Below are 22,292 nucleotides of genomic sequence, written 5' to 3'. Positions count from 1 at the left end.
TATATATATATATATTTGCATTGAACAGTCATGATGATAATACATGTAAATTGCTATTTTGCTCATAAAATGTTTTGCTGATATGTTATTGTATCTACTACAATGTTTCAGGTGAAATCCAGTTTGAACCTAACTGGGACATCATCAAAAACCGGCTCTGTTGGTGTGTCAAACAGTAGACACTTCACTAGTAGCATGAGTATACCAGTGTATTCCACAGAATTTGAAGATGAAGTGGAGCAGGTACATTCCAGATATTTTTATTTGCAGACAGTTGATTTTTGGGTATCATCAACATCATCATTTAATGCCTGTTTTCCATGCTGGCATGGGTTGGATATGTTTGACAGGAACTGGTAAAGCCAGGCGCTGCACCAGATTCTATTGTCTGTTTCGGCATGGTTTTTATAGCTGGATGTCCTTCCTAATGTCAACTACTTTACAGAGTGTACTGAGTGCTTTTTACATGGTACCAGTACTGACAGGGTCACCAAATAACTTACAAGACAAAAAACTCCTCTGTTGGGAGGGGTGATGGTAGCTTTGTGCCAGTTGGTGTGAGATTGAAGGTATAGAGAGACAGGGATAGGTGTCTTTCTGTAGAGTAGATACCTGAATAATCCACAGTATTATTATTATTATTATTATTATTATGGTTGTTGTTAAGGTGGTAAGCTGGCAGAACTGTTAACATGCTGGGCAAAATGCTTTGCGGTATTTTGTCCATCTGTATGTTCCGAGTTCAGATTCCACTGAGGTCGACTTTATCTTTTATCTTTTTGGGGTCAATAAAATAAGTACCAGTTGAGAACTGGGATCGATGTAGTTGACTTACTCCTCCCACAAAATTTCAGGCCTTGTGCCTGTATTAGAAAGGATTATCATTATTATTATTATTATTGGTGGTGGTGGTGGAGGTGAAGGTGGTTGATTTGAAGACTTTATAGAACAGAAAACAAAATGTCTTGCATTATTTACTTAAATGCTTTTACATTCAGGGTTCAAATTTCACCAATGTCAATTCTGTCTTTCATCTGTCAAAGGTCAGTTGAAAATGTACCAGTGTAAGTTAGACATTAGAGGAATTATATGCTGTGGGCAAGAGAGGAGATTGCACTGGTTTAGTCATGTAATGTGGATGGATGTGGACAGTGTTTCCTTCAATAAATTTTAAATATAACAAAGAATTTAGTAAAATAACTTAGTTGTCATTAAGCTAGTATTAGGAACATAAACTGTGACTAAGGTTTGGTAGAAGATTTTAATTCAGAACTTTTGAAAAAAAGACATTTGTACTACAGAGCCAGAGGCAGTTTCAGGCGGGTTGGTACCAAAAGGGTTAGAGTGGAAGGAAGTTGTGAAAGAGAGAGACCTAGGAAGACATGGGACAAAGTCTTGAAGGCTGGTCTCAAAATGCTGAGCCTTATGAAGGAGATAACTGGACTGAAATATGTGGCACATTGCTGTACTGAAGAAAACCAGCCTACCACAACATAATTGATATCCAAAACCAAAGTGCCATATAAAAAGCACTGGTGTTGGTGCCACATAAAAAGCATTGGTGATGGTGCCATGCAAAAAGCATCCAGTACATTCAGTAAAGTGGTTGGAGTTGGGAAGGGCATACAACTGTAGAAACCAAGCCAAAACACACTACGGAACATGGTGTGGTCCTTGGCCTTGACAGTTCCTGTCAAGCCATCCAACCCATGCCAGCATGGAAAACGGGTATTAAATCATTATGATGATGATGATGATGATGATGATGCTGAAATAATATGTTTCAATATAATCAACTGAACTTTTGCTCCAAACGTTTAAGGCTTTGTGCCCATTTTAGAAATTGTTATTTACCTTCAGTAGTTTTACATTTATTGCATATTTTCTCTGCACAACTAAGAATACCTCTTGGTGTACCTTGGTTATGTAGAGTGTTTTGTTTTTAGATTTTTTTTACATCATTTAGGAAGTGCTCTGCAATGTATGTGAGCAGTGCCTAGTCATTCTAATTTCTATGTTGTGCATTTTGTAAGGCTTGGAATTTTTGCTATGTATTTGTCTGCATGTTTTTTTAATCATTCTCAAGAAACCTATTGCTATAGGATTGCTTCTGTTTTAAATCCCCCTATTCTGGTAATCTCCATTTCTGGATTTTTAAATTTGGATTGAGGTACATTATTGTGTGATAGTATTGTATACTTTGATTAGGGGGCAGTTCTTTTTCTAGTCAACCTTGATAACAATATCTGGCTAATTAGCTTTGATCTTGGCATACCCAAATCTAGAATTGTGTTATTCTCTGGGATCATTTTAAATGTATGTTTGTTTATGCTACTTCATTTTTTTTAATATACTCTGATGTATTTGAACTAGTGTTCTCATCTTAGTTGTTGTGTCACTTCTACCTGACCTTTCAGTCCATTTTGGGGTAAGACTGGCTACACTACTTGTAAAATAGTTCCAGTTTCTTGACTGTCAGTTAACCAACCCATGATTCTGGTCTGCACAGACTTGCCTTTACAAGTGTTATGTTCAAGCTCACCAACTTGATTCAGTTTATGCATTTTCTGGTACCAGTTCATACTCTCTAAGTGTAGTACTGACCACTTTGATTTCTGTGGTAACTAACACCATCATGGTTACATTGTCCACATATTCTGATATGACTTTCCCATTCCCTGTTTAAGCAGGATGCTCTTCAACATTTCTATCTTCCACAGCAATGTTTCAAAAGCTAAAACATACAGGAGAGATTAACCAAGCATGTAATTTGAAATGGTTCTATGAAGGGGCTATTTAATCAGACCACCTAACATCTGCCAATGTATTTTAAATTGATCCACCTCATGAAAATGGAACCAAATGCAGCTGCTCTGAGGACTGCTGTACCAAATACTGATGGTTAACCTTTTTTGGAGGCTTAAAACTGATTACCTGGATCAGGACTACCCTGAAGCCATGTTTATTATCCACTTTCTGTATGTTGTTGTTGGCACTCCGTCGCTTACGACGTCGAGGGTTCCAGTTGATCCGATCAATGGAACAGCCTGCTTGTGAAATTAATGTGCAAGTGGCTGAGCAATCCACAGACACGTGTACCCTTAATGTAGTTCTCGGGATATTCAACATGACACAGTGTGACAAGGCTGACCCTTTGAATTACTGGTACAACAGAAACAGGAAGAAAGAGTGAGAGAAAGTTGTGGCGAAAGAGTACAGCAGGGTTCGCCACCATCCCCTGCCAGAGCCTCGTAGAGCTTTAGGTGTATTTGACATCAGCAACGCATTTGACCATGTCTCTGATGGAGATTTTCTTGCTAGGCTTTCCTTCTAAGAACTTCATCCAACTCTCATCTCCTAGACTGGAAGCTTTCTGTTAGATTACTTCATTGCCTTGTGCAATTGCTGTAGCTTTCTCTGACCCACACTTTATCAATTGTGGTGTGTCCCAAGGCCAAGTTACATCATACTTTACTTTCTGTTCATTAGTAACCTACTTTCTGTCCTCTCCAACAATGCCCATTCCCATACAGATGATACCACTCTTCATTCCTCCCTAAGCTTGCACACATAGGCACCATTCACATTTAGCCTGTACTACTAGCTCCATGAACAGAGCCCTCAAATGGCCTCCAATTTTGTTTCCTTCAGCAGCACAGTTTTGCTTAGCAGAATTTTCTCTCTCTTCATGTTCTAAGTTCAAATTTCACTGAGGCTGACTTTTACCTTTCATCCTTTTGGGGAGGTCGATAAAATAAGTACCAGTTGAGTTCTGGAGTCGATATAATCAACTTACTCCTGCCCCTGAACTTGCTGGCCTTGTGCCAAAATTTGAAATCAGTATGTTAAAACTAATTTCTTTCTTCCAAACTTGTTATTTCCTTTTCTCTGCAGGGCAAAGAAAAAAAGAAGCAAATCAATATTCAGGGAGACAGTGAAAGTGAAAGTGAAAGTGAAGATTATGGCAAAGATGTGGTGAGTTGTGAAGCTTTGCATGATTTTAATTTTCCTTTCGATGCACCATCTCAGTTTTTAGCAATTAAATAGCAGAATAAATTATATACAGAGAGAGAGAGAGAGAGAAGAATAAGTGGATTTGGTCTGCTGATGTAACTATAAGTGCTAGAATAGTTATTTGTGTAGATCTTTTGGTGTAAAGTGTTTAACAATTAAGATTGTTTGTAAGTAATTTGCAGTGTGATGATGAAGTTGGTGCTGAGAAAAAGCACCATAATTAATATGTTTATGGATCAGTAGAATTGTTAGAACATCAGACAAAATGCCTTGCAGATTTTAGTTACAATCTTTTACATTCTGAGTTCAAATCCTGCCTAGGTCATCTATGCATTTTATCTTTCTGGAGTTAATAAAGTACCAGTAAAATACTGGATCAGTTTAAGTGACTATACTCTTGTCATCAAATAAAGAAAATTTGTGGCCTTGTGCCAATGTTAGATATCAATATTTTTCTGCAAGAAGCTTTGGTTTTCAATTCAAATTCTTGCCTGGTTGACTTAGCCTTGATGTTCAATTCTCCATAGTTACAAAATAGCTGCCACTTTACCAAAAAAGGAGAAGGAGACTCAGACATTGAGTATTGACTGAGTTGAATGTTTAATATAAAGTTTGTTGCTGCAAATTGAAGTCAATAACCTTACCTGAACAATGTTTAAATAACAGACCAAATATAAAGAGATAAACAGACTTCAAAATCAAACACATTTCTTCATTTTGGGGGAAATGATGTGGGACGGATCATTTGGTGATAAAGCCATTGCTTCAATAAAATCCACATTGTTATCTTTTTTACATCTGTTTTTTCTATGCATGCATCAGTTAGATGAGTTTTTCTCAGTACAGTGTCTCACCATTTGTTGCAGTTCTTTATCATTTCCTTTGTAGGATTCAACCGTCACTACTTCTTCCCATGTATTTCACTTGGATTGCTTGCCACTTTTTTTTTGACCAAGCTGTCACCCTCTCTATTCATACCAGCACAGTTTCCTTTCACACTGTATATGATTTCTCTTATACCTAATTTTTCCATGTGCTCATTTGTGCTGTCTTTAATGCACATGTAGTGTCTATTAGAATAAACAGTTCAACATGTATTTCTAAAGTATAATGTTTGAAATAATATATATATTTCTGAAGGATAGTCTACAGATATTTGTTGTTTAAGACAACATGTATTTCTCTAAAGCATTATCTGAACCTACATGTTTTGCATAAAATATATTTATATTAAATAGTTTTTAGTTTTTCTAATCGTTTCTTTAGGATAACTATTTGGTAGTTATATATAAAGGCACAGGCATAGCTGTGTGGTTAAGAAGCTCAATTTGCAACAATGTGGTTTTGAGTTCAGTTCCACTGTGTAGCACCTTAGTCAAGTATCTTCTACTATAGCCCGGGGCTGACCAATGCTTTGGGAGTGAATGTAGTTGATAGAAACTGTCTGGAATCCTCTCATGTATGTGTGTATATCTATATGTTTTCCCCCCACCACTGCTTAATTGGTGTTGGTTTATTTATGTCCCCCATAACTTAGTGGTTTGGCAAAAATGACCGATAGAATAAGCACCACTCTTAAAAAATAAGTGTTTGGATCAATTTTTCAACTAGACTCTTTAAAAGAGTGAAAAGAGTGTCCCTGCATGGTTGCAGTTCAATGATTGACACCAGTAAAATGTGTGTGTGTGTATATATATATATATATATATATATATATATATATATATATATATATATATATATCTTTGGAGTTGTACTTGTTTAGCAGGGGACTTGATTTGAAACTGTTGAAGTTACATTTTGGAAGAATGTTCTCAGAACACACAAAAACTGTTGCATTTACTCTACTTTTATTTTTGAGAAGTGTCAGAATTTTTGTCCTACAGCAACTGCTGATAATCAGGATTTTATAAGCCTTAGAGCATATTATTTACTTTTTTATGTTGCTGAATTTCCAGACATCTGATTGTACTGTAGAAGTGTGTTTTTTCCTGTTTTTCATTTCAGTTTTTGTGCAGGGACTCTAGTTTTGGATATATATAGAATTTCAGTGTTATTCGCTATGTCTATATAAAGTATGCTGAAAGATATCTGCTTCCTAGTACAAATCTATTTAAATTAGATTCTTGCTAAGCTGCATTTAACTATTAAACTCCTCCCAGTAATAACAAATTGTCACTAATTTAGAAATAATACAATAGATGAAATCACACATATATACATGTATTTGTATACACACAGTTGTATATAGCCACATATCTACACATACCTATATGTACACATGTATATACATGCATACACAAATGTATATGTGTGTAAAACTGCTCATAATAGTACATTTGTGAATGTTTGTAAATACATATGTATATTTTCAGATTTACTATGAGATGCTGCCATAAGTTCAGAAAAACTCTCAAGAAATATGAAACAAAATATTTATTAGAAAATTACTAATTATTCCTATTACCATCTAAAACTGATTTTGCGAAGATTTCTAAATGGACCTCTACACCAATATATCAGAAGTGCATATATCTTGTGCTTAGAAGGATTTTTCTTGCAACAATGTGAACTTTTAAATTTCAGTATCTTTATGGAAGTTTCTGCTGGGGTACCATGATATCTACATCTATTTATTTATAATGCAGTATTCTCTGTGTTTGAAAATTTGATTGAGTTAATTAGAATAAATGTATGAAATGAAGGAAAAAATGTTCTTTTTGTAATTTTCATCTCTCTATAAAAATATATTGTTCAAGTCTGTCCACATGTAGGTTTATTTACTTAATTTTTTCTTGTTAGTAAGTAGGATGTGCCATTAGGCATCAGTGGCACCTGTGTCTTCTCTGTCTGTCTGCACATGTGGGCATGTCCGTGCATATGGCTGTGTGTGTGTGTGTGTGTGTGTGTGTGTGTGTGTGTGTGTGTGTGTGTGTGTGTGTGTTACTGATGGATTCTCAATAAATTACATCTAACCTCTGTGATGTCAATATCTGGTTAACAAACTATAATGTAGCAGACACAAAAGATTTCACTATGATAAAAGTACAAAGGTATGTCTGCATTTACTTGTCTGGTTGGCAGATGAAATAAATATACCCCAAAAGCACTAAAGAATCTTTGAAGAACATTATTTATGAAGTACCTTTTGGGACAGAAACTGTTTTACAAAACTCTAATTTATTATATTGTCTAAAAACAAGAACTTTCCTTTCTCTTTTCTGGTTTTAATTTTTCTATCCATTTTTAAAGTCATCCTTCTTCTTGACTGCTCACTTCAAGTCAGGGTTTATTTTGGTCTGCCTGTAACATGTAAATGTAATCATGTAAATACACATTTATACCAAATGTAGGTGTAAATTATCAATAATTCAAGTATCTATAGTGAATAACTTTTATGCATGGTACTGAAGAGTTGAATTTCAGTTTGTGTCAGTGATGCCTCATGAATCAATAGAAATAGTCATGAGATCTTTTTGATGAAACAGTTGTAAATTAATGTAATAAAAGGACTTGCTCACTCCATTCTCCTTGGTTATAATTATAAATGCACACGCACACACACACACACACACACACATGCACACACACATACACACACACATATGTATATATAATTACAACCAAGAGCAATGGTGTGAGCAAGTCCTTATATTACATTAATATACATCATTAGATTCATCATGGCCACAGTCCAATAACTGAAGCAAGTGAAAAATAAAACATAAAAGATATATAAACATAAATGAAAGTACATCGTCATCAAATTATTGTTTAATGTCTGCATTGGTTGGTTTGTTCGACAGGACTGGCAGCCCAAGGACTGCATCAAGTTCTGTCTGCCTTTCTTAACATCAACCACTTTGCAGAGTGTACTGAGTCTGTTTTATATAGCACCAGCTCTGGCGAGGTCACCAATTAACTTGCAAGATAAAGATTCTTCAACTGAGAGGGAGAATGACTACTGAGTAAAATGGCTTTGTGTCAGGTGATGAGAGGTTAAAGTATGATAGAAAGACAGAAACAGGTGTTATTCCAGTCATAGAGAGAGAGAGTGAAAGCAAGAGAGTGATGTGCCAGGGTGTACCTGAAGGTACAAGAAGGTGAATGTAAATGGAGTGCTTAGAGGATTGGACAGGGTGCATGAGCAAGGAGTTCACAAGAGCATAAAGGAGGAAAGGACAGGAAAAGGGGAATGCAGTGAGTGGTGAAACATGAGTGTACAGGGAGCAACAGGATATAAAACTATACACACATATATATACATATACAGGGTGGGGAAGCAAAGCTTTGAAAATAATTATTCACTAAATTTTTTATGTTACAACAACCAGCAACCTTTGGATCGGCTTTCATGTCCATGGACAGTTTTTTCATGGATTTTGTTGGGTCTTTCAAAATTTTTGCTTTGAGAGATTTAAGAAATGCATTATCCTGCTTTTTATTGATGTCTTCACTTCCTTGCTTTCTCTTGATACCTCCAGCATTCGGTTCTTAACATTGTAGACAGTGCTCACAGAGGTCCCCAACAGTCTGAGCAATACGTCTAATTGCAACCCTAGCATGAAGCAAATCCGCAATGCGTTGTCTCTTGGCTTCTTAAGTGGGCATGTTGATCATATGCCTGGAACTTCTGCTTTAATTAACTCTATATACCTCCACCCTGAAATAGAAAACAATATTTTAGTATTTACGCTCAGGAATATATGAAAAATAAGGTTTCCAAAATATTCTAAGTTTTGCTTCCCCACCCTGTATGGTGATGTCATGTTTATGTTGCCCATAAACAATACATCTTATAGCTGTATGTCTTGGGAGGACTTAAAAAAGAGATGACAAGAAGGGCATCTGACTGTAAAACACATCTTAAGCCAAGCAAACATGTAAAAGCAGTCATAGAAAGCAAATGAATGTGTTCAATAGACTTGTATAATAAGCAGGTATTTGATATCATCATCATCATTTTATGTCCATGTTAAATGTTGGCATGGGTTGAATGGGTTGACAGAATCTGATGAGTTCAAGGACTGCCTCATGCTCCAATGTCTGCTTTGGCATGGTTTCTACATTGGAATACCCTTCCTAATACCAGCCAATTTATGGTGTGTACTTGGTGCTTTCTTCCTACCACTGGCACTATTGATGTCATCATGCAGTTTGCAAGACTACAAACTCCGAGGGAGGAGGTGTTGGCTTTATACTGGGGATTAAGGGGGTACAGTATGAGGTAGGAGGAAGGGTGCAAAGCAAGTTGTTGTAGGAGAGCTGCATGATTACTCACATTTAATAGGAGGTGGAGATAATGATCAATAGGAGCTGTAAAGGGATAGATACTGGAGATAAGATGTCCCCCAAAGGTTGTAATAGATGGGTGGGAGGTGGTGGGGTCAGGGAATTGCACATCCATACTTTATATAGCAAACAGCATTTCCGTACATTCAAAACCAGCACCCATGGGGAAAATAATATCAATAAGAAATATAAAGAAAAGAAATAACTGCAATGAAATGTATAACTAAATATATAATAGAGATAGAGAAAGAAAACATAGGAATTGAACCTGAAAAAAGTCAAACAACAATCGTGTCCTTGGCCTGTATGTCTAAAAGTTAAGAAAAATAAAGAAAGCACCTTTGTGTAACTGATTTTTAGCAGTTGGTGTGAAGTTTGTCAGTATTCAGATCACAGAAGTGTTATGAATATGTCAAAAAATAAATAAAAAGTGAATCTGACAGTTTTTGTGTGTTTTTTTTACATATTATTATTATGTACATTTAAGCATGGCTTTGTGGTTAAGAAGTTTGCTTCAGAATCTCATAGTTAGGGGTTTGTTTCCACAGCATGGACACATTGGCTGGTGTCCTGTTCCAAAGTGATGGGTTGCCCAATATCTTGTGAGTAATATTTGGTAGATGGAAACTGAAGAAGTTCATTATATATATATATATACATATGATGATGATGATGATGATGATATAAACATACATACATATATATATAGGGAGAATTCGAAAAAAAAACAAAAGATGAAGACAGGTGGTGTAGACAACAAACAGAAAGTGAAAAAGTCTTTAACGTTTCGAGCCTACGCTCTTCCACAGAAAGGAACACAGAAAGAAGCAAGGAGAGAAAATAAAGAATGTGTAGTGGCTAGCGATCTATCATGGCAAATGCCGGACAGAAGGGTCACACACACACACACACACACACACACACACACACACACATACACATATTCTTTTTCTTTTAATCTTTAAATTGTTTCAGTCATTTGACTGCAGCCATGCCAGAGCACCGCCTTTAGTTGAACAAATTGACTCAGGACTTATTCTTTGTAAGCCTAGTACTTATTCTATTGGGCTGTTTTGCTGAACTGCTAAGTTACGGGTGATGTAAACACACCAACATCGGTTGTCAAGAGATGGTGGGGGGACGAACACAAGCACACACACAAATATATACATATATATATATATATTTACGATGGGCTTCTTTCAGTTTCTGTCTACCATATACACTCACAAGGCTTTGGTCGGCCTGAGGCTATAGTAGAAGACACTTGTCCAAGGTGCCACACAGTGGGACTGAACCCAGAACCATGTGGTTAGGAAGCAATTTCTTACCACACTGCCATTCCTGCGCCTATCAGCCACTCCTGCACTTATTAGCCACTCCTGTTCCTATAATATATATATGTATAATTTGGGGATCCAAGTGTAGGAAGTTGGTAAACTTAATGTTGTGAGTGGCAGGTATAGACAACAAAAAGTGGACAATTTATGATAAGATACAGTGACAATTTATTGGCATCGAGAGTTACACACTTTTTCCCATATAAAGTTGTGAGAAAATGTGATAAGTTGATAGTTTGAATACAGCTCACAGTTAGCAACTAAAGCTGCTAAAAATGCAAATAAAATTTCAAATTGAGAGAATGGAACATGTAAAATGCATGCTACATGTGTTTCTTAACTAGCTGAAGCTAATGATGTAATTGTTATGCAATGAGCTATACTAAATGTCGCTAATCATCAAGCTGAGATTCCCTTAATGAAATGAAGGTTACATTGTTGCCAGGAATTTCATTTTATTAAGGAAATCTCAGCTTACCGATTAACTATGTTGAGCATAGCTCATTGCATAACAATTACATCATTAGCTCCAGTTAGCTAAGAACCATATGTAGAATGCATTTTACCTGCTCCACTCTCTTAATTTATATATGATAGATCGCTGACCACTACATTTATATTTTTTTTCTCCTTGTTTCTCTCCTTGTTTCTTTCTGTGTTCCTTTCAGTTGAAGAGCATAGGCTTGAAACGTCAAAGACTTTCTCTATTCCCGAGCGTTAAACTAATACATCCTTTTGTTGTTTACACCACCTGTCTTCGTCTGTTGTTTTTTTCGTAAATTCTTCTATATATATATATATATATATATATATATATATATATCTATATTAGCTCACTCATTCCCTCCATCAAATTCACATTGCCGGTACACGTGCATGATTTGCCAAACATCAGATGTCAAAGTGATCTCAGAGTAATGTGAAATGAAGTGTTTTGCTCAGGAACACAATGCACCACCTGGTCTGAGAATGAAAACCACAATCTCATGATTACGTGCGCAATACTTTAACCAGATTCCCTGACTTGGTGGTGCTTTGTGTTCTTAAGCAAAACACTTCATTTTATGTTGCTCTGAAATCACCTTAACATTTGATATGCACCAGTGCAGGCAATGTTCATTTGATGGAGGGTTTGAGCTAATGTACAGCACAAACATTTGATTACTATAAGCAAATCATCTGTGCAGGTTGTTCAGCAAAAAGTTACGGAATCCTCACCTGTTGTCTATGGCAGGAGAGTCCAAAGATATGTGTGTGTGTGAGTTCATATTTCCTTTTCATTTTCACATGTCTTTGCTGTGCTAATTGTTGTTTCACATTGGTCATTTCCAATTGATTAGGTCTGTTATCAAAGAGATCCTGGTCATAACCATCCTATCTTTTATTCAAACATAGCTTATCTTACACTACATTGTTCGATGTGAACTGCCTTTAAGACAGCAGGTTGTGATGTGAAGGAGATTTAGCTGCTATTTCTAGCAGCTCAGGCAACAGTGTAGCTTCTTCGTTGTCCTGTACTACGTGTGTGTGTGTGTGTGTGTGTGTGTGTGTGTGTGTGTGTGTATTTTAGTTTGTTTTAATTGTCAATGGCAAGCCCATGTGAGAGCATAACATTTTGTTAAACTATTTAATACACAAAATTTTCTTATTCCACATGAAGTTATCATAACCATCTTTTATATAACACCCTCTCTTTACTCTGGCAGTGCTCTGTGTAATGGTATACATCCCACTTCTTTTGTAAATTCATCTGTGAAGCCCAACTTTGTAAGATCTAATCCAGTTATCTTCTACTTAAATTATATAACCAGAGGGTTCAATTCTAACAAGTTTATTGGTTCCATTATAGACATTTCTTTTATCTAGTATCTTTTTTACTTGAACTGTCTAGAGCAATGGATCCCAAATGCTGTATTGTGATACACTGGTATGCCATGAGATGTATCCAGGTATGCTGCAAAAGCAGTAAAAAAGTGTGGGATATGCAGACTGAAATTCTAAATATAAAATGCTAATATAATATAAAATATAACTGTAAATGTGCCTAGCAAACTGATCACAGAGAGGGAAGTGATGGAGTAATTTTAATTAGTTTTTGGGGTGGGGTATAGTATATAAAAATGATATTGAGAATATTTGATTTTGACTTAGAATACATCATTTTTTTTACATGACACCAATAAAAATATAAATATTGAATTGCATAATTAATTGATTTTCTAAATAAAATGTGATAAATAAATTGTTGGCTAATATATCAATATATTGAATTTCATTCATTGTGCCATCAATGAATGCTAATTTGCCAACACCTTTATAAAGTGCCTTTATCATTCATGGTTGCCCATATATCGGTCCATATATGTGTGAGCCAGAGCAAGATTTTAATTTTAGGAAAAATAGCTGCGGCTTATGGATAAATGTCTCCTCTTTCCATGACACTAATATCATTTAAGAAAAGTTGGTTAACTTATGCTGATACAGCTTGTTACCTGTGTTGTCTCAGACATTGCTATCAAAATGCAAATAGCTTAGAACACATGCCACAAAGCATCTTTCCCTACCCTCTAATACTTGCATCAATCTTCCACCATTGATTGGTAATATTTTAATGACTTTGAAAGGATAAAAGGCAAAATAAACCTTGGCAGGACTTGAGTTCAGAGCAGAGCATTAGAACAAATACCATGAGGTATAATATTCAGCACTCTAATGACTTTGCCAATTCACTGCCTTCAAACCCCTTAAAATGACACAATTCCAGCTAAATATTTTTCTTGCCCCACTCTATTTGGTAAAGTTGTGAGATTCAGGTTTAAACCTAAAATTCTCTTTTCTCTCCACCTGTTTCCTTTTGTCACTGTTGTAAAATGGAAAGCTTGTTTCATTACTGAATATAACGTCATTCTAGCAGCTATCTGCCATATATGACTGTCAATAAATATAGAGCATTATTATTGTATTTGAAAGGTATTTATAAAAATTTCATCTGATGTTGGTTTGAAATTATCAGGAGAACTGGCTTCTGTATCCAGCAAATGTAGATTTATAGTCAAGCATACAGAGTTACTTGGATTTCTATCAGAGAAGAATATCCATTTTCATTCAGCTTTTTACATCATATTTATATGATTAGAGAGTTTTTTTCACTAACATCAAATGCAGATTAAAAAAGATACTTCACTGCATTGAAGCAATGAAGGATTTAGACACAACCATAACAATCTGCAACTTAGGGTTTCACAGTCCACAGGGGTTACATATATTTATGAGGCATATACATTTTCAAGTTTTGTGTAACCTTTTGGTATAATTTTTTAATAAGGGATTTTAGAGATGTTATATATATGTATAAAATCTAAATTTGGTACTGCACTGAAGATGAAAAGAAGATATGTTTATCCTAAATATTCCTAAATATAGAAAACCTATGGCTGAAAAAACTAAAAAAACAAAGAAATCTCATTGGTAACATTACAACATTTATTGAATAAAAAAATAAATAATTATTTTTTGCAGTTTAGATTTTATTTGTAGGCTAAAACATAGATACTTTCTTTTAACTTTATTTATAAAGTGTGCCAGCATGTTTCTATTTGCTTTAACCCTTTAGCATCTAAACCAGTTGTATTCAAACTAGCCAGATTTGGCCTCTCATACTATAATGTTTTTCTAAAAAATAAGCAATCATATTGAAATCTTGAAGCATGATTAACCCTTTCGTTACTGTATTTATTTTGAGATGCTCTGTGTTTCTTTCAATTACTTTAAATATAACAAAGAATTTAGTAAAATAACTTAGTTATCATTCAGCCAGCTAGTGTTAAGAACATAAACTGTGACTAAGGTTTGGTGGAAGATTTTAATTCAAAACTTATGAAAACAAGACATTTGTACTCAGTGTCAGAGCCAGTTTCAGTCAGGTTGGTAACGAAAGGGTTAATTCAAACAATGTGAATAAATTAGTATTAAATTTGACAAAGTAATCTGAATGCTAAAGGGTCAAAGTGTGCTATGAGTAAAAAAAAAAAAAGGTTTGCGAGCTACTATTCTAGAATGTTCATAAATGTTGCACAGTTGATTTTTTTTTTTTTTCTCCTGCTTATTCAAATATTCTTCAATATGCCTACCGTGGCTGCTTACATGTTTTAATAAACTTACACACTTGCTAGATGTGTTACTCAAGTTACACTGCTGCAACACGTTTTCTAACTTAGATAGCTGCCAGATGAGTTGTTCAAGTTGCACAGCTGCTATATGTGTTGTCTTTAGATACACAGATGTTGTATATATTGTTCAACCTTCATGATTGCTATATGTGTTGTTTGGATTACACCACTGCTACGGCTTACACAGCTAGACACCATGCCCAACTTGCACAATTATACACCAACTCTCAATATACAGCTATATGCCATGTCCTAATTTACACAACTATACACTGTCTCAGTTTACACAGTTATACACCATGCCTTGTTTACACAACTATACATCATGCCTCAATTTACACAGCTTTATACCATACCCGACTTACATAGTTATACACCATGTCCTAATTTGCACAATTATACACCATGCTCATTTTACATAGTTATGTACCATGTCCTGATTTACCCAGCTATGCATCATGTCCAACTAACACTACTATACACCATGTCCAACTTATATATAGCTATTCACTGTATCCAGCTTACACTGTTATACACTGTGTGAAACTTAGACAATTTACACATCTATTATACCATTTCCAGCTTAGACAGTTATACACCATGTCTTAATTCACTGAACTATACATCATATTTGAATTACTCAGCTTATGCTGATGTCCAGTATTAACAGCTCCATATTCAACTTACACTACCCAACCTCTTAACCCAATTACTCTGCTACATGCCTGTATTTTATCTTCTGGCTACGCTGCTATAAATCGTGCTGTAGTTATATGGCTTGCGTTATACCCACTCTGAAGAAAACAGATTTAAATATATTTTCTGTATATAAATTCACTTCCTTCAAGTTTACAGAATTTTCTGTGACTGTCTCATTTGCCACCACTTGTTTTCTTCACCACATTTTGAGATTTTCTTTTCTGTCTATTCTTATGAATTTGCTATTAATACTACTTTCCTTTTCTGCTTATTCAAATGCTGTTCAAATGTCTGCTCATTAAGACTGCAACTCTTTTTGCAGTCCACTGGCTCCAGGTCCAAAATGCAGAAAAGGGATTGCGGTTCTTTTGTCATTCTAAGAAAAGGCCTGAAATTTGTCCTTTCACGCTTTACAAGTAATTTGTTCAAGAAAATGAGAGCTGGCAGCCAGCATCTCTTCCAGAGAGACAAAGGGAAATATGGAAGTCAAGTGTGAGACTGAACTGGAAAAGAAAATAATCTCTTTAACATTAATCCTCTTTTGTAACTTTGCTTTTCTTGTCTTCTCTCCTATTTAGCTGCTGTCACCTTTCCATTTCCTCTATTATATTTCTTTTAGAATATATCTCCTCTGAGACCAATCAAATATTTCTACCTGACTCATGCAATGATTGCTTTGAGGCATTTTTTATTTTTTATTTTTCTCTTTTACCTCTTGTTGGTTACCAGACAATTTTGTCTTAACCTATTATCGCATATATTTCAGAAGATATTTTCTGACAATGCAGAATCACTAAAATAAGATAAAATTTATCATTGTCCAAAATTGCAAATATAAAAAAATAAATCCAAATAAGAGGGAACATTCATAAATATAGTTGCTAAAAAATACTTGCACAAATCTTTTAATCACACTCTCTTCACAATTTTTTTTTATTTTGCAAGAGTTGAACAGTTACGTTAAAAAAATTTGTTTTTGATCACACAGCCAACAATATATTTTATATGATTTTAGCAGCTCTTTTCAACTGTTTGCTTCAAATAGTGTACAGCTTAAAATAATTAACACAACTATTTTATGGCATTGAGGCAAACTAAAAATTACTACAAATCATTATTTCATATTTAAGTAGTGATTAAAAAAGGATATATGTGTGAGTGTGTAGGTATAGATGTGTGTGCGTGTGTGTGTGTGTGCGTGTGTATATATATATATATATATATATATATACACACACATACACATATATAATATATGTATATATATAATATATATATGTGTGTGTGTGCATGTGTATATGTGTGTGTGTATAGACATATTTGAATGTAGAAACAAGAGAAAAAAGTACTCTGTATGAATGGTAAATTTCATTCAGTTATTCAAAGCTGAGTCTTTGAATAGGTAAATAAATACATACATATGTCTGCATGTGTATGTACATATGCATCTGTATGTACATATGCATCTGTATGTGTGTACATGTACACATACATAGTTGAACACATATTTATAAACACTCACTCATATATGTTAAAATGTTCACAATAAAATCATATGTTCATGCTTATAATATACATAGAATGCAAGGCAGCAAGCTGTCAGAATTGTTAGCATGCCAGGCAGAATGCTTAGTGACATTTTGTCCATCTTTAACATTCTGAGTTCACATTCCACTAGGGTTGACCTTGCCTTTCATCCATTCAGGGTCAATAAAATAAGTACCAGTTGAACACTGGAGTTGATGTAATCAACTTAGCTTTTCACTGAAATTGCTGGCCTTGTGTCAAAATTCGAAACCAGTTTACATAGAATGTAATTTATTCTTGTAGGAAACTTTACTAGTTGTGCTCTTTGTTTATTTAACTAAGAAAGGAAAAGAGCTCCCCCCCCCCTCCACTTTTGGTCATCAAACACTGAACAGGAAAAACTGGCTGGAATCGGTACAACTAATGTTCAGCTTAAACTGTTCTAAGTTGATGACTGAAAGAAAACTAAAACATGTGGTAAGGAAGGAATTGCAAGAGTGTTGTAGTTATTGGGAGACAAGATATCGGTAGACTTTGGTTGTTGTGCACTTGTCTGGACACATGATGAAACTTTGAAATGAAAAGTAAAGGAGCGGCTGTGTGGTAAGAAGTTTGCTTCCCAACCACATGGTTCTGGGTTCAGCCCCACTGTGTTGCACCTTGGGCAAGTGTATTCTACTCTACCTTTGGGCCAACCAAAGCCTTGTGAGAGTGGATTTCAGAGACAGAAACTGAAAATAGTCCATTGTATATATATGTATGTGTGTGTGTATGTATGTCTCCTCACCATCACTTGACAACCAATGTTGGTGTGTTTACTAGCGGTTTGGCAAATGAGACTGATAGAATAAGTACTAGGCTTACAAAGAATAAGCCCTGGAGTTGATTTGTTCAACTAAAGTCAGTGCTCCAGCATGGCCGCAGTCAAATGACTGAAACAAGTAAAAGATTAAAAGAATATGATAAATATGATTAAGTAAGGAAAATAAAACATTTATAAATAAGCTGTTTTCTCTCTCTCTCTTTGTAAATGTTTTGTTGGTCACCAAAGTGGGATAAAGTGATGTGACCCCTGCAAACTGAACTAATGACAATACAACTGAATGATTACAGGATGTGGAAGTTGGGGTAACTCAGAAATGTTCATGTAGGTTTGGTAGGTGGGTGCATTGATTAACTTAAGGTGAGCGATGGAGAGTGGGGAGCTTGTAAATTTTGTAGTTTTAATTAAATAGAGGATCAGATTTTGTAGTTTTAGTGAAATGGAGGATCAGATGGGAGAGAGAAAGAGAGAGAGAGCGAGTGAGTTCAGTTATGGGAGAAATAGTTTGTAAATTGTGGTTGAAAGCTTACTTGTGTATGTGATTAGGGAGAGAGAAGCAGAAGCAAGGGAGATATACAATCTGGTATTTAAGCTTTGTAAAAATTTATTATTTATAGCTGACATATTGTCTGGTCTCCAAAATGAAAAATCCATCCATTGTCATGCAGTGTTTTGATATATGAAGAATGAGACAGGGACAATGTCATGACAATTATCAAATATAGGAATTAGGTTTAATATTCTTAAGGAACCCTCTTATTCCTAATTTGGATTTTACTTAAAGGGAACTTCTTTATTTTGGTTGTGTTTTGTGAGAACTTTTATATATGTATTGAGTTTTTGAAAGGAACTTGGGATCGTTAAAGTAACTTTTCTACTTGGGTTTTATCCAAAATAGCTGCCTGTCATGGGTTGTGTTTGAAAGGAACCTTCATTTATTAAGGTCCTTTTCAAGGGAAACAGTCTCCTTATGTTATATGTAAAAGAAAAGTCTTATTTTTGATATGTATTTAAGAAATTTATATTTTCAGTTGTAAAATATTCTTTTTATTTTAATTTGTGCCTTTTTTTTAGACACAAAGATCTTACATTTGATTAAGTTTTAAAAAATCTTCTCAATTGTGGGTTGGGTTTCAAACAATATTTCAGTTTTGGGTCACATAATTTCTTGGGATTTGAAACAAGTATTAGCTGTTATATCGATCTTTCTATGTATATATTAAATCTATTGTTGTTGATCAGCCCCTAAATGGTTCTGATTGAGCAGACTTATGGTCAGAGGTATTCCTTCCATGACCATCCTGTCTTTTATTCAGCTATAGTGTATTCTGGACTACATCATCTAATATGTCTCTTCTTAAGGTGTAGGAGTGGTTTGAGGAAGAATTGGCTGCTATTTCTAGAAGGTTGACTAACCACATAATGGCTTCCTTGTTGGTCAAAATGTGTCTATAGACAAATTGTGTCCATTTGACCAATGAAGAAACTTCTCTCTCATGTGTGTGTGTGTGTGTGTGTGTGTGTGTGTGTGTGTGTGTGTGTTTGTACAGTTATTTCCAGATGATTTTGCTTGAGACTGCTATTCTAGGTTTGAATCCAATAAAAAATAGACGCTCTAATATTGACATAACTAGGACATATTACAGTGCCAAACAAAATTTATCAAAGAAGATCTGTTGAAATTTTACATCAGTTTTAGCTCATTCAGTTGTAGGGAGCAGTACAGTTTCATTTCTCTCTCCAAAAAAGGGCCATGTTCCAAGTGTTAGAACTCATGTCTTCCTAAGAGATACAAACTTGTTCATATTAGTGAACTCCATCAACCTTCTTTTTTCTTTACCAATGTAGACCATCTCCAGCTTCTTTAACCCTTTAGCATTTAAACTGGCCATATCTGACCAAAATATTCTATTTATTTTATGTTCAAACTGGCCAGATCTGGCTTCTCACACCTATCCTACAATATTATTCTAAAAATAAACAATCCTATCATTATAAATTTGAAGCTTTGAGATTATGCATGATTAATTCAAAACAATGTGAATAAATAAGCTTTACATTTGACAGAGTAATCTGAATGCCAAAGGGTTAACCTTTTAGCATTTAAACTAGCCATATCTGGCCAAAATATTTTTCCTGCTTTATGTTTAGAGTGGCTAGATCCAGCTTCTCACACCTAACCTCCAGTGTTAGTCCAAAAAATATGCAGTCACATAATTGAAATCTCAATGCTACAAGATGATGCAGGATAAATTCAAAACTGTGAATTCTTTTATTCTTTTACTTGTTTCAGTCATTTGACTGCGGCCATGCTGGAGCACGTATTTATTTATTTTTGATAGAATAATCTGAATGCCAAAGGGTTAAATTCTGGTTTTATTTGCTTACTCAGCTATGACTGACTGACATTAAATCTCACCCTTACCTTATGGTATACTCACAGGAAGGCCGTCCAGTTGTAAAACTAATTTATCTATCAAAATAGATAAAAAAATTCAAAAATAAATAAAAATTAAAATATTAAAAATTGGAATGAAGGTGAAGCAGTTGATAAAAGATAATAGAGAAATGTCTAATAATATTAACAAGGATTTTTTCCAAGAGAGTATATATATAAATAACAGTGTAAATCTCAGTTGTAAGTTTTAGAACAAGACATTAAAACATTAATGTTACAATACTGTGTTATTTTCATTTCTATGCAATCGTTTTTTCACACCATCTTCAAAACATTGCACATATTATTGTATTTATCAATAAAATAAAGTTCTCAAATTTGAACAAGCGTATATGTCTTGAAAACATAAGTTCTAACATTATTAATAAAATATTATCAAAAACATTAATTTATTTCTGGGGAAAAAAAAAAATTTATGTGATGAGAAGATCAAAAGTAGATACAGTCGTTATTAATAACTGACTTATTAAATATTTTCCTTTTAATGAAGTTTTGTTTATAAAACAAAAAAATCCAGCATGCTCAGAGTTTTCTCTTCTGAATATTCTAGTCAAATTGAAATATGACTTTTATTACAATACTATAACCCTCATGTTTCTTATCTTATCATACCATGTAACAACTGTGTCTTGCAAACACCAATGTAAAGCAAAATTTCAAAAGACACAAATAACAAAATAATGCAAAGAAAAAATACAATTAAAAATTTTTTGTATTTTCTATTTATTAATATTTTTTCATGGATGTTTTTTTTTTTATGGAAGGTGAATGGATGAAGACAAGAATTGTTTAAATATTTGTATATAATATCCAATAATCCAAACGATCCCTCCTTTTTGGGGATGAAATAGCAAATACCTTCATATCTAAAATTTGCTGCCATTTGGCTGTTGTATTTCATCTAGAAAATAATTTTGGCTAAGATAGAAAAATGGTTATTACAAGTAGATGCTCAGAGTGGACTTTCCTAGATCAAAAGTTCATTTAGGTACAGCCAACTCTGAAACCTGAACTCCGGATTAAAAAACTTCAAGTAGACAGCTATGCATTGTGAGTGGAGAATTTGAAAAGATTATTTGCTAGAGAAGCAGTAGTTTCCATTTGTTGTGAATATTACCAATCTATCATGTCGGATCAAGAGTAGTCCTAAAAGTGTCTATCACCAGCAAACCATAGTGATCAGCACAAGATGTTAGGCAAAGGAATACAGAAACTCCTGTGTAGCTTAAAAGGTGTCTTAAAAAAATAATTTAAAGTTTTTTGACCTAGTATTTTAATCTGTGAGCTCTTCAGATGTAAAATATGGTGAATGAGTAATACTTCTTGTGCTTCAGAGTACTGAAAATGGTTCTTTATAGTTCATACAATTCTTCTTCAGTTGCTAGGATTTGATAAATTGTCTGTGAGCTCATATCTTAGTCAAAGTTTATCACTATGTGTGTAGAAGAAAATCTGATGTGATCGGACTTGATGAAAATGTATGGCTGTGCCTCTTATAAGCATAACCAAAATGTGCGGACAACAAAGCTAAGAGTGTTAAGAAGAGAGGCAAATGAGATACATAAGTTCTTACTCTAAAACCTGTTAAGTCTAAATTTAGGCTGCTCTCTAGCAGTGTTTCTTTAGATCACTCTGGTCACTGACTTGATTTATCATTGATAATTGTTGGCACTCTGTCGCTTACGACGTCGAGGGTTCCAGTTGATCCAATCAATGGAACAGCCTGCTCGTGAAATTAGCGTGCAAGTGGCTGAGCACTCCACAGACACATGTACCCTTAACGTAGTTCTCTGGGATAGTCAGTGTGACACAGTGTGACAAGGCTGACCCTTTGAAATACAGGTATAACAGAAACAGGAAGTAAGAGTGAGAGAAAGTTGTGGTGGAAGAGAACAGCAGGGTTCGCCACCATCCCCTGCCGGAACCTCGTAGAGTTTTAGGTGTTTTCGCTCAATAAACACTCACAACGC

At 34.7% G+C, this 22,292-nt stretch overlaps 1 protein-coding gene across 3 annotated transcripts in view; it reads left to right on the top strand.

Annotated features, from left to right (window-relative positions):
- LOC106874788 (centrosomal protein of 164 kDa) overlaps nucleotides 1–22,292 on the top strand; it is a 105,782-nt gene that overhangs the window by 23,308 nt on the left and 60,182 nt on the right. For all 3 annotated transcript variants that reach the window (XM_014922644.2, XM_052975154.1, XM_014922652.2), the window contains 2 exons: nucleotides 112–243; nucleotides 3,895–3,975. In XM_014922644.2, coding sequence (XP_014778130.1) covers nucleotides 112–243; nucleotides 3,895–3,975 — 213 coding nt within the window. The remainder of the gene's footprint in view (nucleotides 1–111; nucleotides 244–3,894; nucleotides 3,976–22,292) is intronic.

The sequence above is a fragment of the Octopus bimaculoides genome, chromosome 20 (genome assembly GCF_001194135.2).
Source record: "Octopus bimaculoides isolate UCB-OBI-ISO-001 chromosome 20, ASM119413v2, whole genome shotgun sequence".
NCBI classification, from domain to species: domain Eukaryota; kingdom Metazoa; phylum Mollusca; class Cephalopoda; order Octopoda; family Octopodidae; genus Octopus; species Octopus bimaculoides.
The sequence above is the reverse complement of the archived record's forward strand: the minus strand, read 5'-3'. Positions and strand labels throughout refer to the sequence as shown.